Source organism: Eimeria mitis, genomic scaffold (genome assembly GCF_000499745.2).
Source record: "Eimeria mitis Houghton genomic scaffold, Emh_scaff7364, whole genome shotgun sequence".
NCBI lineage: Eukaryota > Apicomplexa > Conoidasida > Eucoccidiorida > Eimeriidae > Eimeria > Eimeria mitis.
In genome coordinates this window covers 456-2,365 of record NW_013575374.1, presented here as the reverse complement: position 1 = coordinate 2,365, position 1,910 = coordinate 456, and the positions used below count along the sequence as shown (strand labels likewise).

At 46.2% G+C, this 1,910-nt stretch overlaps 1 protein-coding gene across 1 annotated transcript; it reads left to right on the top strand.

The window, feature by feature from the left end:
- Positions 1–504: 504 nt before the first annotated feature.
- EMH_0091210 (uncharacterized protein) lies at positions 505–1,849 on the top strand (the record flags this gene model as incomplete). Its single annotated transcript, XM_013501689.1, is given in 3 exon segments — positions 505–830; positions 834–1,521; positions 1,706–1,849. Coding segments are annotated over 3 exon segments (1,158 nt in total).
- Between the last annotated feature and the right edge of the window lie 61 nt (positions 1,850–1,910).

Sequence of the window (1,910 nt, the reverse complement as noted above, 5' to 3'; positions counted from 1 at the left end):
GATGCAGCAAAATCTGCATTTGTTAGTCTTTCAGGTCCTGTTCTTGAGGGTACAGCAGATGAAGAATATATAGGAGGATGGAATAACGCCTTTGGTATTACAAAACGTTGTGTAGAATCACAAAAAGAAGAAGCAGCAGCAAACATGCATCAGCTAATGAATTTCCGTCCTCTACTAAAACACCAGCAGCATCTGCTGCAGCGACGGCTTGTTGCTTCTCGTGCTGCAGTTGAATTTATTAGAAGATCAACGAAACTACAAGAAACAGGAACATCAGCAGCAGAACAATTGCAGCAAAGTACGATGCTTTTATATAAAAATCATTCTCTAGGTGAACTTGAAATGAAAGCAATACAAATCTCTGCACATGAACACGCTGCAACATTACTATTGCAAGCAGCCAAAGAGGTTCATGCTGCCGGTGTATATACACCTGAAGTCTCAGAATTAGAAAGAAAATGGCATCTTAGGCATCAAAACTTACAGGAAACTCTTGCTGCTCTGATGCAGCAGCTAGGCGTGCTGCGTGAATGTACGGATCTAAGGGAAGCGAAAGCAGCAGCAGAAGCAGCAGAAGAAGCAGCAGATCATCTATCTATTGCACTGAGAGAATTTGTAGATGATATTCGAGCTGCATTTACAGGAGAAGAAGAACAAAAACTAGCAGAAGCAGTGCAGCAGCAGCTCATCGCGAAACCTGTGCAGCAGCTGCTGCCGATAGATCAGCAGCCTGAACATGTAACCGAGCAAAGTAAGGGGTTTTCTGCAGCAGCAGAAGATACAGCTCAACATGTAGAGGAAGTTGCTGTTCGTTGTGAGCTGCAGCTAGTNGTTCGTTGTGAGCTGCAGCTAGTAAGCCTAGAAGGATCTCGGTGGGTTTCTGCTGCGCTGCTGAAGCGCAACAAAGAGAAACTCAAGGAATTGATGGCTGCAACAGAAGCAGAAAGAGGGAAAGTTGAAAATCTTTTAGATGACATGCATTCGCAGGGGGTGCAGCAGCAAGGATTTGAGGGGGTTCTAGAGGCAATCGATACAGCAGCAGCAGCAGCAGGAAAGCTAGCTGAAAGACGTACTGCTGCATGGCAGCTACAGGTAGAGGTGGAGATGTTGGTGATGCTGCAGCAGCTAGCAACAGAAGCAGAAAAGGTAAGCGAAGCAGCACTAGAAAAGGTTGTGGGTACGAGTATACTACAAGCAGCTGATTTAAAAAACATACAAACGCAAGAGGATCGCCAGAGTGCTGCAGCAGAGGATGCAAAAGCAGCAGAAACTCTGCGTGCTGCTGCTGCTGCTGTTGATGCTTTTGTTTCTTCATCTGTTTTTATACATCAAGGAGTAAGACATGCTGTATTAGAAGACTTGCTGCAGAAGGATGCAATTGCAGCAGCAGCACCAAGCCCTGAAATAGGAGATGCAGCAATAGCAGCAGCAGATGCAGAAACAGCAAAAACAGAAGAAGCAAAAAGAGAAGCACAGAGACGAGTAGATTCACTTGTAGAGGTTGCAGCAGCTATCATGGAGGTAACAGGAAGCCCGAAGCCTCAGTATAGAGGGGATCCAGCAACAGACCCAGCAGCAGCAGCAGCAGAAGCAGCAGCAGCAGCAGCAGAAGAAGCAGCAGAAACTGAAGACCCTCATAAACGACATAAATTGATAGAAAAAGCTGTAAAGGAAACCATCACCGCTGCACGTCTCTCTTGGTCAGGGGATGATGAAGCAGAAGGAGAAGATGAAGCAGCAGAAACACAAGAAGAAGATGATGCTGCAGCAGCAGCAACACAAGAAGCAGATGATGCTGCAGCAGCAACAACACAAGAAGCAGATGATGCTGCAGCAACACAAGAAGTAGATGATGCTGCAGCAACACAAGAAGCAGATGATGCTGCAGCAACAGCAACACAGGAAGCGGG